Source organism: Solanum pennellii, chromosome 6 (genome assembly GCF_001406875.1).
Source record: "Solanum pennellii chromosome 6, SPENNV200".
Taxonomy (NCBI): Eukaryota; Viridiplantae; Streptophyta; class Magnoliopsida; order Solanales; family Solanaceae; genus Solanum; species Solanum pennellii.
The window spans coordinates 55,293,003-55,305,284 of NC_028642.1; the positions used below are offsets into that span (position 1 = coordinate 55,293,003).

At 29.4% G+C, this 12,282-nt stretch overlaps 1 protein-coding gene across 1 annotated transcript; it reads right to left on the reverse strand.

The window, feature by feature from the left end:
- Positions 1–1,021: 1,021 nt before the first annotated feature.
- Positions 1,022–5,196, reverse strand: LOC107021573 (homeobox-leucine zipper protein HDG11-like). The gene is made up of 10 exons (XM_015222262.2): positions 4,718–5,196; positions 4,263–4,380; positions 3,980–4,168; positions 3,434–3,898; positions 3,242–3,343; positions 2,943–3,155; positions 2,678–2,858; positions 2,252–2,520; positions 2,048–2,137; positions 1,022–1,894 (listed from the first exon to the last, which is right to left on the reverse strand). The coding sequence occupies exons 1-10, from the start codon at positions 4,840–4,842 to the stop codon at positions 1,508–1,510; spliced, it is 2,139 nt and encodes a 712-aa protein (XP_015077748.1). The 5' UTR covers positions 4,843–5,196; the 3' UTR covers positions 1,022–1,507.
- Positions 5,197–12,282: the final 7,086 nt, after the last annotated feature.

Below are 12,282 nucleotides of genomic sequence, written 5' to 3' on the forward strand. Positions count from 1 at the left end.
AGGAGCCACAAAATCACCCACCCACCCACCCACCCCCCAAAACCCAAAAAAAAACACGAAAAATTAGGAGCTACGAGGTAGTAAGATTCCTCCAAGAAAGGATATATATGCTGAATCCATTTGGGTATTTTCTGTCCCCTGGCCCAAAAAAGTGATTTTACTGGCCCAAACAAGAAAAAAAAAAAAGAGTGAATGAGTTGTATATTAGTAGTGAATAAAGAAGAAAACAAATGATTCTTTTGAAACTTTTGGGGGAATTGATTAAATCATTTTGAAGAAGTTAAAATTTATGAATTTTGATAATTGCTCTTTTACCACTGGACCTCGAGTCGTTTATATATGATGTTTCTCATACACACATATAAGATTTGAGCTAGAGTTATTAGTTCCGTCGAAGCCACATCATATATATTGATCGCCCTCTTGTGTCTACATTTATAAGCTGTAGCCAAAACAATTGATCAATATCAATAAGGTACACATATATTCAACCTAGGTTTTTGATTGATGCTTGTATTTTCACTTGGAACATAATAACATTTCATCAAACTTAGAGGAAGAAAAGAGTTGGTGCATTGTAAACATGAGAATAATGGATACCATCCCACATCATTTGGGCCTAAAAATAGGACTAAACGTTTGTTATCTATCACAAGTATATTGGAAAATAATCGTTCCTTTTGCTCATTCATTTTAGCAAATTGATAATATTTGTATTCAAAATACTATTTAATAAGAATTAATATCGTAAAATAAATTGCTAGAGGAAAAGGTAGGGAATAATAATCCAGCACAAAATCTAAACAAATAAAATTATGTTGTACATTATATATTTATATCTTTTGTGTAATGTAATGTAGTACAAATTCCGACCACAAATTACACTAATTTAGAATAGGTGAGAATTAAGGACTTCTTTGACGTTAGCAAATAAATTTTTTCTCAACATGTCCTTATTTTGGTCCCACTCTTGGCTGTCATTTTTCTACCACATTGGACCACATTTTGGTGTCCGTGCACATTTTTTTTACTAACCAAAAACATGTTGCATAAATATAGAGAAAATAATACATCATAGTTAGATTAACAAAAAGAAAAAAAAATCATGTGTAGAAGTCAATACCCGAACCATACAAGTTTCTTGCCTGAATAGAACATGTATGGTTCGTTCTTGACTCCTTAACATAAAAAAAAAAAGACGATCTAATGTACCAGGATTGTAAACCATAATTTCGAAATTGTTAAAAAGTTGTAATAAAGCTTTTTTGACAGGGAGCAGTAGGAGCAGGGGGCATATGGATGTATTAAGGCATTGTGTCAGTTCCAGGACTATATATTGATGAAGAAAGAAAAGAAGCATAGCATTCATAATTTTCAACTAACTTCAAAATAAGATCTTTTTTTTTTTTGTGCTCATTGAATTCATGATCCAGCTTCTCATCTGTACTGTGTATTTAAAGCAGGCAGCAGAAGGAGCAGAGAGGAATTAAATTCAAAAATTTGGATATCAGGAAGTGGAGCAATTCAAGGCAGCTTTAATTTGGTGGATAGTGTTGCCTATTAGGTTATTAACTGTGTTTACTGATTCTGGGCTCATTTTGGCTGATGATGACAAACTGCTTACCAATATCTGGAACACTACTGTCACTAGTGAGCCCCCTCCCCCTGCTCCCATAGTACTACCATTATTCATGGATAATGCCTCGTCCGACCCTCGTCCGTCTGGTGATATTGTGAAACCTGAAGGGAGCAAAGGGATGTAGGTGGTGTCTTCACCACTCATTGCAATGTTGATGGATTGTAAATCAACAGGACTGTAGACTACTAGTGAACCTGATGAGTCTATGCAGCTTTCTTGAAGTATCAACATGTTATTCTGGCTAGTGTTGTAGGCCTGCAACAATGTAACATTGTCCTCGTTATCAGAATCATTCCATTATTTGTTAAATACACTACTCCGTCTGTTTCAATTTGTTTGTCTGGTTTTGAGACAAATTAAAATGGAATTGAAACGGAGGGAGTATATGATTGGATTATGGAAATTTACCCTGAGCACAGAGATAGAATTCCCTGGGTGAGAGCCATTTGCAATGTGAGCTACCTCTTGTACTGGATTTTGGTTGGAAAGAACATCCCACTGTGTCAAAAGATAAAAAATTGAATTAGCACAAGGCAAAATGTAGACACAATGAGGGAAGAAACAATCTATAATGTACTACAAAATAAACGAAAAGTGGTCTTCTATGCACACCTGAGGTCGAGTCCTTTCGTCCCTAAGGAAATTGAAGACATGTTGTGGAGGAACTGGGAGCCAAATAGTGGAAGCTGCGCTGATGACTACACCATTGGGCTGGCCAGGATCAGTGCACTTTTGAAGCGTGGCTCTAACTTCAAATTCATCCAATGTAGAAATGTTGTTCCACTGGTGTCCATTGGACGGATTTATGCTGGCACAGAAACTGCTCACCATTCTTTCAGCCACTTTCATCATGCTTTTCTTCCCTTCTGGTGACTGAATCACTGCCATCATTGCATCACACGCGAATTAGTTTCAAGCAAATCAAGTATTTAAGCACTTATGTTTGCAAGTATAGTTAGTCTCAAGCTCGACTATACGAGGGGGGTAGCCTGATGCAACAGTATTAATTAGTGAAAAACATATGTCCATTGAGAATACCTCCTCCAAGTTCACGAGAAGAGTTGCCGCTAACCATTAGACAAGCATATCTCTCACACAATCTTTGAAGAGAACCAAGCCATCTCTCTGCTCCAAATGCCATACCACTAAATATAAGATCTCTATATAGCCTATGAATTGAACCTTTCTCTTCCACTTCAACATGTTCCAACCAAGTTACCTATACCACAATAGAATTAACAAATTAGCTATAGTACTACGACTAATGTGGTATTATAGAGCTTATTAGAGCCATTTCGACAACCTTGGAATAACCATTGGGCATGTCTTGTATCAAGCATCCAGATGGGAGCTTATGAACCTTGCAAGAAGAGGGAGGGTACATATTTTCTTGAGTAATATCATAGGAAACATCAACAATTGCCCACGAGCCCGTCTCAATCTGCTGACAAAACCGTAGGAAGTACAATTGTCGTGTTGGTACTAATGGCGAAAGCACTTGCTGTTCTGCATACATCTGCAGGAAGCAGGACTAATTTCAGCCTCTACAACAATATGAATATAATTCAATTACAAAAATGAAGTTAATACTATATTTTTTACCAATTGTAACGTACTACTCCGACTGCCCATCATGCCACATGATATTACTTCAAGTGTTCTTGCCTTTGAAACAATTGTAGGAAAGAATTCCACCCATTTATTCTACAAAATTATGAGAAACAGATCAAAATTTTCACTATCAGGTTACTTAAAAGCTATACAAAAGGAATGTGAGAGAGAAGGTAGACTAACCACATCCATGAACATGTCGACTAAGGCCAAACCATTCATGATCACAACACCTGATTGCCTGGAAGCCTCAACACGGACATTTGGATTTTTCAGCGAACTGTTAGCCTTTGGAAAAATCTGGCCATATTTATCGATGTCAAGTACATCTCTGCCATCAGTTGTGGACTTTGTCCACAAAGGTTCGTTAGTTTGTAAAAGCCTAATCAATTCCTCCATGGCATTACCAGCAATATCAGCCATAAGGGACTTATCCATGTCTGATATGTTGAATGTAGGACATGGTAAATTTGGAAAAGTACTCGTAGAACTTCCAGGAAGAAGATCAAGATCAAGTGAAGGACCAGTTAGTCCAAAATTAGGCATGGACATTAAGTTAAGTGAAGACAAATGAACAGGTTGCACTGGTGGAAGTTGCGAAATAGGCCTCCCCATATACTTTGCAGCAATGCTTGAAATCTTGTCAAGCTACAACATATGTCAAGGAAAATGAAATAAACATAACAAAACAGAGAAAATAAATGTATACGAACAAGAATTGATATCAACCTCCTCTTTTAGTTGCAAATTCTCCATTCTCAACTTTTGTTCATCAAAATAAGTGTCTTCAGTAACTGGAGGACCTCCACAAGATGGACATATCACATTCTTGATTGCTTCCCTTATCGCGATGTTTTCACATCGAATTCTATCATTTTCTGATCGAAGTGCACTATTATCTGCTCTCTCATGTTGACTCTACAATCAACAACTTAATGTTTATTACTCCATCAACATGAAAATAGTGTACTACTACTACTACTACTACATTTTAAACAAAACAAATGAATACCTTCAATTGAGTCCTCCTATTTTGGAACCAAAATTTTATTTGACGAGGAGCCAAACCCAAATCTCTACTCAACTGCAATCTAATTTTCTCATCTGGATGCGGACATTCCTTGAACACACTAACAATGTACAAAAACACCAAAATATTAGTACTATTTTTTGACACTACTATCTAAAATTTCACGAATTCTGAATTTTAGAATAACGCGAACAATTGGATTCGCATACACAAATACTTAAGGTTTAAGAAAAAACTACTCGATTCAGCTATAAACCACTAGGAATTAACAAATTGAAAAAAAAAAAAAAGACATATTACTAGCTACAACTATTTAAAAACATAACGAAAATTTTTACACATGACTAGGTAAAGTATATATAAGTTAAAAAAAATCATTATTATCATTATTCCTTTTATAATTAATACTCAAAAGTAGTAGTTAATATATTTCTTACGATTCAAGGCTTTGAATTTGATGAGCTGTATGTCGATGGAAACGTTTCTTCTTCCGTGACGCATCTGTGGCTTCACCACCGCCACTTGACGAAGCACCACCACCACCGCCGCCGCCGTATTCCATTGATCTCTTTAATTAATATATATAAATTTGGACAAGGAAAAAAAATAATTAATCACATGTACATGATGATGATAGATGATTTTTGAGTAAATTAAATAGTAGTTGTAATTGTAATGTAATGATGATAATATTGGGAAGTTATATATTTATATTATAAGAAGAATTGGATGATGTTATATATAAAGGAAAAAATGAATAGCATAGTACAAGGCAAGAATTATGGTTGATGTTTGTAAGAAAATTAACGTAACGGACGAAAAATCATATATATATATATATAAAAAAAATAATAATAAATATGAAATATAATGAGCATGAATTGAGAAAGAGGATTTGGTGGAGAAAATTAGAAAATGAGAAACGGATGGAGAGAAGGGGGAGGGGAAGGTGGGAAGTAATTAATGAAGGAATGCATAGCAATAGGCTATAGGAAGGGAGGGAAGAAAAAAAAAACAAAAAAAAAAAAATTTTTTGGGAGAATTATAATAAAAATAGTATCAATACAAGCACTCTTCGTAAATATCGCTAAATACGTGTAATTATTTAATTCGTTAGTGATATTGTTTGTTCTTAGCCTAGACTTACGTCATTAATAGACTTGTTTACTTATATACATAATATCTCTTATGTGCTTTTGTCGATGTATGCAGATTTCTTATTTTAAGATAGGTATCACAGTCTATATTGATATTGAATTTAATGAGAATTAACTAATATTGACTAAAGTTTTAGGATTCTTTGTTAATTCGAATATTATTTATGCTAAGAATTATTTTTGTGATAGTATAGTTTAGAGATCTATTTTTAAAAATTAGATTTAGTAATGGTTAAATTGAATGATAATAATCTATACAGATGAACTAATAGTTAATTGATGAAATTTATATCTTAATTTAAAGAAGGATGATAAAATTTTTTGTCTAAATATTTTTAGAAATATATTTTTTTGTTTGTTATAATGTTATATATAGTTAATAGCCATAATATATAATAAAAAATTATAACATATTTAAACAAATTATAATAAACAAATAAAAATTTTAAATTCAAATAAAATTATAATTCGATAATTAAATTTTATTTTCGCTTCATACTCTAAAATATTTATATCGTAGGCTTGGGCTTTGCCAACTTTTATCCTCCGCCTTTCTTACCGTTCCATTCGAAAAAAAGATAAATTCAAATGACAATAGACAATAGTCACTTTAATTATAGTTAATTCGATAGAATTTAGTTAGTTTATACATATATAACTTTGTAGTTCTTTAACTTTCAAAAATCGAAGAACTTTAATTTTTAAATTTATCCCACTAAAAAAGTTTAAATGTCTCTCGAAGAAAATAGATAGAGAAAAAAACACAAAAAAAAACATTCCTTAGTCATTAATTGGTTAATCTTTTCTTTCTCCCAGTTGGTGTTTGATATTCATTTTATACTGGAGTCTGCTTATATTCAGATTCACATTGAAAAATTTTACATTGAGAAATCCCTTAGCCATTTTATTGTTTTTCTTGTTTCTTAATCGGTATTCGATATTGATCACATTATATTAGAAATTTAAAGCTCGACTAAATTCGAATTCACGCAAAAAATTCTCACATTGGGTAAGAAAACATCCCTTAGCCATTTTATTGGTTATTCTTTTCTTTGTTTCCCACTCCACATAAGATACTTACATTGAAACTTGACTAAACTCAAATTTAAAATCTATTAATTAAGGAGATAAAATACTTACCACCCTATCACAAATTTAGAACCTTTATTAGAATTGCTTATATTCTTATTATAATTTGTCAGCACACTGCTTCCTCTTCCAAATATAGTAGTCGTGTTAACCTAATAAAATTGTTTAATATTTGACGTTTTTAGAAAAAAGATACTCTTTGTTGGTTTTTCAAATCCACCCTTTATTTACTACTATAATTAGTGAAAAGTGAGACGTTTAAGGGAAAAAAACATTCTTAGTAAATACTGAAGTAGCAAAAATGAAAGTTAGAATTTTGACTTCGCTTTTAAAAAATATTATATATATTAAGTGATTTTTTTTATATATAAATATAAAATTTTAATTTAAATTACCAAATTTACTCATAGGCAAAATAACTAAAAAAATAAATTCTTTGAAAATTAAGAAAATACCGAAAGTAAAAAAAAATAAGTTTCATAATTAACATTTCAAGTTCATTATCAGTCCTTACCACCCGCAAATCGCTATACTATTTTCTTAAATAAATTACACATAATTGTAATTAGAGGAAAAATTGTTTCTCAAAAATAAGTAACTATTCCCCTCCCACCCACCCCCAAACAAAACAAACCAAAGTCCCAGGCTGACTTGGTCAATAAGCAAAATTATGTGTGACTTCATTAAAGTTCCAACTGCAAATTAAAGTAGTATATTTCTTTATTTTAGGGGTGGCGAGGCCCAAATTTGAACATTTCTCCACTCCATTTTTTTTTTAAAAAAATAATGTTAGAAAACTTCATACACATTTTCTTAATTTTTCATCAAATGATATTGTTGGCTTAGTATAGTATATATATTTAATACAAAACAAATGAACACGAAAGATAGAATATTAACCCTGTTTGATGAGTATTCTCTTTAATGACCTTTTTATATTTATTATACATTACATTTTATTACCCTGATAAAAAGTAATAATGTCATAAATTAAGTCCCAACCTTGAACAGACTGATGGACTAAGTCTTTAGTTTCACACTTTTTTTTATAAATTAAAGGCACAAACTAGAGATTTTAACGATTGCGTCTTATTCCGACGTTAAAAGATAATAAAAATCAGCACTACAAGCTAAGGTCCTTAAACAACATCAAATCAAACAATCTGATTAATTCTGTTTTTTTTTCTTGGGGATGCATGCATGCATGTGATTTTTTTATATTTTGGGCTCGATGTTTTGCGTTATCTAATATGATATACACTTATCATATGTATAGTTGAAAAAAAAAGAAACTAAATTTTTGCTATTGACTTGATTTGATATAAATTTCGAGTATAATAATATATGGACCCCTAATGGCACCATTTTGATGTGATTTTTCCGGCGAAATTAGAGATTAAATGGCAAAATATGTCACTTTCATATAATTTTCCAACTATTTAATTATATTGACATTTGAAGAATGAAAATGTCCTAATTCTTAGAAAGTCAAAAAGCATGGTTATCTTTAGTGAGACTTTTTCTTATAGTGTTTTCTCTAAATTTATATTTAAAAAATGGTCAAACTACAAAGAATAAAAAAGAAATTGGGATTTCACCACGACAAAAACGATTTTTAGCGACATTAGTTATTAACATTAATAAAAAGTGCTAAAGCGTTTACCAGCACTAGTTAAGTGTTATTAAAACCAATGTCGCTAAAGGCATTATAGACATATACAAAGAGTGACAATTGCTCCAAAAAATACATATATAGAGACAATTAAGAATTAAATGCCGCTAATGATCATTTTTGTTGTAGTGTTTGAAGGATAATTCAAATTAAATTAATCTCATAAATTAATTAAATCACTCATATATAATTAAGAATTAAGAATAAGATTTTATGAGAGAATTGTAACTTAAATATCCAGTAGATCTTTTGTAATAATAGCCAATAAAATCATTTTTTATGCAAATGATTTGTTTGTATTAAAGAAAGGTCGATCATAATTCATAAGTGATATGTATTTTAATAACTTTAATTTTGAAGAATTATAAATGGCCTTAAAAGCTCCAATAAAAAGAATTCATGCATGTTTTTTTATTGGTTTAATGATGAGAACATGATTTTAATTATAGGGAGAAATCAATACTATCATAGTCAAAATATTTATTTTGAAATGTTTTAAGTTTTCATGGTTTGAACTTTAAAATTAAGATGTCTTTCAATGTTACGTAATTTTTATGTTTTAAATAAAAGTAGGAGTAACATTTATATGTAAATACTGAGAAATGATATAAACCTATAGCTAGTAATAATAGTTGTTTACAAAATTGTTAATATATATAAATTTTAAACAAAAACTTTTATCATATGTTACATAAAATCTGACTGTAATAATAGTTGTGTACAAATTATGAAAAGATAAAAAAATTTATCTCAAGTTTATTTTTACAAAAGAAAAGAAAATAATAGTACTAGACTACTAGCTAGTACTAACTAGTAGTAAATTCTGAAAAGTGAAAAAACATTTTTATGTACCTTAATTTACTTCAAAAAAATGTACCTTAAAAGACAATTGATGTTATTTTGGATAACATCTCATCATTTGTAAGTATATGATTAGATTTTTGAGGCTCGATTAAATTTGAATTTGCTATCGTAGACAGTCAGATTCTTTTGGAGAGGGACTCTTTCAATTAAATTTTTTTCTTTCTCAAGTGCTTAAACTCGAGACCTGATCTAGTTAAAAATTATTCACGCCAATCTCATTTCCTTAACTTAATATTACCACTCGAACTAATGCTTAGACACTATCACAAATCTTTAATACTATTATCCAATTTTCTAATAGCCTGATATTATTACTCACTAACTTAAAATACACTTTTTTCGAGAAAATATTTTCAAGAAAATGAATTATTAATTATTGTATTATATTATTGATCTAAATATGATATTTATTTTGATCGTTACTGCATCAAAATTTTATGCAAAAGTTTCATTTCATGAAACAATTTATTTGATGTGATCAGACAATTTTTTTTTCAATTTCTTCTTATTATTTATCTTTATTTATTAAATTTAATGTTCATATTTCATCTACTACTTTACAGTGGCTTTTATCTCTTACTCTACTTTCACGTAGATTTATTCTTAAAATCATTGATATACAATATCATGCAATGATAAAAAATGATATTCATATTTATTAAAATATTATACACTACATTATAATCAATACAATACATGAATATACATTATAAAATAATTACTATACAACAACCATGTTTAATGGTCTATAAAGTGATTGTTCAAACTTCAGCGTAGCCTTTAAGATGAAAACAAGGGAGTATTAATTTCTCGCCAAACATTAGAGAAAACACGAGAGATTTTTATGTTTCATATTAGTGACTAGTGGTGTTTCTAGCTTAGTCACATCTCAAATTATTTATCGTGATTTCTATAAATAGTTATTTCAAATTATTTTTTATTTTAGAAAGTCAAGATAAAATTAATTAATAGAGTGTTATACTAACGAAGGAACATGACAAATAATTTGAGTCACAAGAATAGTATACCTACTTCGCTAGCGTTTGGCCATAGATTTTCAAATATTCTTGGCAAATATTATTTGGGTGAAATTTCACCATGTGTCTGGCCATAGTATTTGGAAAATATATTTCACTTTTTTATAAAAATATGATTTGTATTACAAGTCAATTAGATCTTTGTTACAACAATAACAAATAGTGTCCATGACACTAGAGCAATGTGGTAATTTTGAGTGAGTGCAACAAACATCATTTCATACACCATGAAATAGACAAAACACATGACTTTGTTATCTTGAGCCAATTATTTATCATTTTCATCAATAGTCATATTATCATATCACATTCACCGAATATTTCATCACTGCTTTGAAATTAATATAAAAAATTATGTAATACAACGTAAGCAACAATAGAGGATGTTTTTGTAAAAAATAAAAGTTTGGGGTAAACTTTCAATTTTCAAAACATCCCAAATAATGATATTTGGCCCAAATACTAAAAAAAAAACTAGTATTTGAGAATTTGAGATATTTACCAAATAATGACAAAGTTTATGGACAAATACTATTTGCCAAATTTTTCCCCAATTATTATTTGGAAAATCTATGGCCAAACGAGCCCTTAATGTTTTCTCACATAAAATCAACTCATTTAGATAGAGTTAATGAATTCATAAGAATATAAATAAAACCTTCTTGATTATGTCAAACACAACTATTTTAAACAAATAAAAACTAATTATTCAAAATTTAAAGTCTATGAATTCTGATGATTTTCAATCTTTTTTTTTTAAAAAAATAGATTTTATTATATGTGCCGAATAGAGCAAGTTTCATTTCTATTGCCAATAACTAAAGAACTGCGTTATTACTGAATTTTCGAGAATCTATTCCCATCACTTTAGATCCGAACTTATTATTATGATGAAATGAAGGGAGTAATAAATACATCTGTTGGCAAATAAGTTGAGCAAACACTAGACTCCAGCTCTGTTGCCTCCTAAAACCTAACATTTAAAAATAGGAGCTGCAACAACTTAATTCTTCTCTAACATCATATAGATCGACAATATATAAGTAAGAGTATTTATTATTACTACGGCTTCCCATTTATATCTCTTTATTTGTCTACTTCAAGTCTCCATCTTATACCTAAAAACAGAAAAAAAAGGAGAAAATTCATAATAGTAATATTTTGTTGGAAAAATTACATGAATTAAAATATTTTAAAAAATAAGTGAAATTATGTATGCAATATATTTGAATTATAATTTTTTTTTGAAATATCTTGTGTTTGTTTGGTAAAAAATTGTCACATTGTAATATAAGTGTATTAAAATGTGTGATAAATGCATTATCCATTATTAAAACTTGTATTATATGTGAATAATAAATTGTTCTTTGTAATATGTATTTAACTTGTATTATAAATGAATTAAAAATGACCAAGTGAAAAAAAATATTATTGCTATAAATAATAAATATTTTTTTATTATAATATATTTATGTAAGTTTCCTTATTTTGTTACATTGATTTTGGGTGAAATTAATATCACTAAGGCTTAAAATTGGATTAATTTATTAATTCAATTCATTTTGATTTGTCTAATTATTCAATCATCTAAATTGCTTGGATTGAATATGTAAGTAGCTTCAATTGAGTATGAGAAACTTTTTGAAAACATTAAAAAGAAAGGTTTTTTTTTTCTTGTGAGAAACTATCTAATTACACAAATATTTCTATTATATATACTTATTAATTCTTTTTATATTTTAAAATAATTATATTTTATCTGACTAATTAATAATTTTATATTAAATTTCAAGTCAGTCATACTAAGATATATGTTTTTTTGCTACCAGATATATTGAAATAATGAGAGGCGATGAGAACAGTAGGGAGACGAACGATATTTGTCTATGTATGTATCCTAGATACATGCGAATTACACTAGATACATGTATCTTGTGTAATACACATTATTTGATCGTAGATACACAAGAGAGTGACAAGCGAGATGGAAGGGAAACAAACGAGAGTTGTCTATGTATCCAGATACATATGAATCCACTTGCATAACGATGTATCTAGAACAATTTAGTGACTTCATGTATCTTGAAATACAGAGATACCAAAATCTGATAAGATTCGTTATATTGCAAACTATCGTGTATTCAATTAAGTAGCTCCTAAACTAATGAAATTTCAGTAAATTT